The sequence below is a fragment of the Sinocyclocheilus anshuiensis genome, unplaced genomic scaffold (genome assembly GCF_001515605.1).
Source record: "Sinocyclocheilus anshuiensis isolate Anshui unplaced genomic scaffold, SAMN03320099.WGS_v1.1 scaffold315, whole genome shotgun sequence".
NCBI lineage: Eukaryota > Metazoa > Chordata > Actinopteri > Cypriniformes > Cyprinidae > Sinocyclocheilus > Sinocyclocheilus anshuiensis.
Window position 1 is genome coordinate 1317120 of NW_015548210.1, and position 1078 is coordinate 1318197.

General features: G+C 39.2%; 1 protein-coding gene across 1 annotated transcript in view; it reads left to right on the plus strand.

Annotated features, from left to right (window-relative positions):
• The window catches only part of nipblb (NIPBL cohesin loading factor b), a 37765-nt gene that overhangs the window by 33784 nt on the left and 2903 nt on the right, over positions 1-1078 (plus strand). Inside the window, exons 44-45 of the mRNA XM_016440489.1 lie at positions 203-531; positions 627-801. Coding sequence (XP_016295975.1) covers positions 203-531; positions 627-801 — 504 coding nt within the window. The remainder of the gene's footprint in view (positions 1-202; positions 532-626; positions 802-1078) is intronic.

Below are 1078 nucleotides of genomic sequence, written 5' to 3' on the forward strand. Positions count from 1 at the left end.
TTATATAGCTTTATTTCATTTAACAAATATGATTTTTAGTACTTTTAATTTTATTGTTAAAATTTGTATTTATTTTATTAATGAATAATAACAGCTTTTAAAATTAGTCAATTTTGATAACAGGGTTGCACCACCCTTTTTTTCCCTTTTTTTTTTTGAGAGCTGACATTCAGTTTTCTAACAATCTTGCCTTGTATTACAGTCTTTGCTAAAAGAGCCTAGACCACGGGAAAAGAAGAAAAAACGAGGGAAAAAATATGGCTCTGAGGAAGAGGATGAGAGTAGCAGAGGAAGCAGTAGTGATAGTGATAGCAGCGATGATGTCATCCGTCGGCCCAAGAAACCCAGACGATCCGCTGCAGTGAACTCTGACTCAGATTCAGACCTCGACTTGGAGGACGTAGACAAGGTCATGCAGCGTCTACCTGACAACCCCGAGCCCTTACTGGATTTTGCCAATGCCTCTCAGGGCATCTTGCTGCTCCTGATGCTCAAGCAGCACCTTAAGAACCTCTACGGCTTCTCTGACAGGTGAGCTTTACCCACTGGTCCAAACGCATTCTGGTCTGACATGACCTTAATGGTCACTGGCTCCATAACAAATGCCTCTTTGTCTCTTCCTGCAGTAAAATTCAGAAGTACTCACCTACGGAATCTGCAAAGGTTTATGATAAGGCTGTAAACAGGAAGGCCAATGTGCATTTTAACCCACGGCAGACACTGGACTACCTGACGAACAACCTGTCCAATGCAGATCTTACTTACGATGTCAAGAGGAGAGTCGTCAGACAGTATTTAGATGTAAACATTCTGATTTTCTTTTTTATTTGTTTTGATTCATAATAATGTGCTGTTTAGAAAGGCTAAATGAGTTTTAGATTTTTTTTCATTAAAGGGTTAGTTCGCCCAAAAATGAAAATTAGCCCATAAATTACTCACCCTCAAGTCATCCTAGGTGTATATGACTTTCTTTTTTCAGACAAATCCAGTCGGAGTTATATTAAAAATTTCAAGCTGTTTAATGGCACTCAGCGGGTGTTGCATGCATCAGTCCAAAAGAAGTTAAATAAAAAGCACC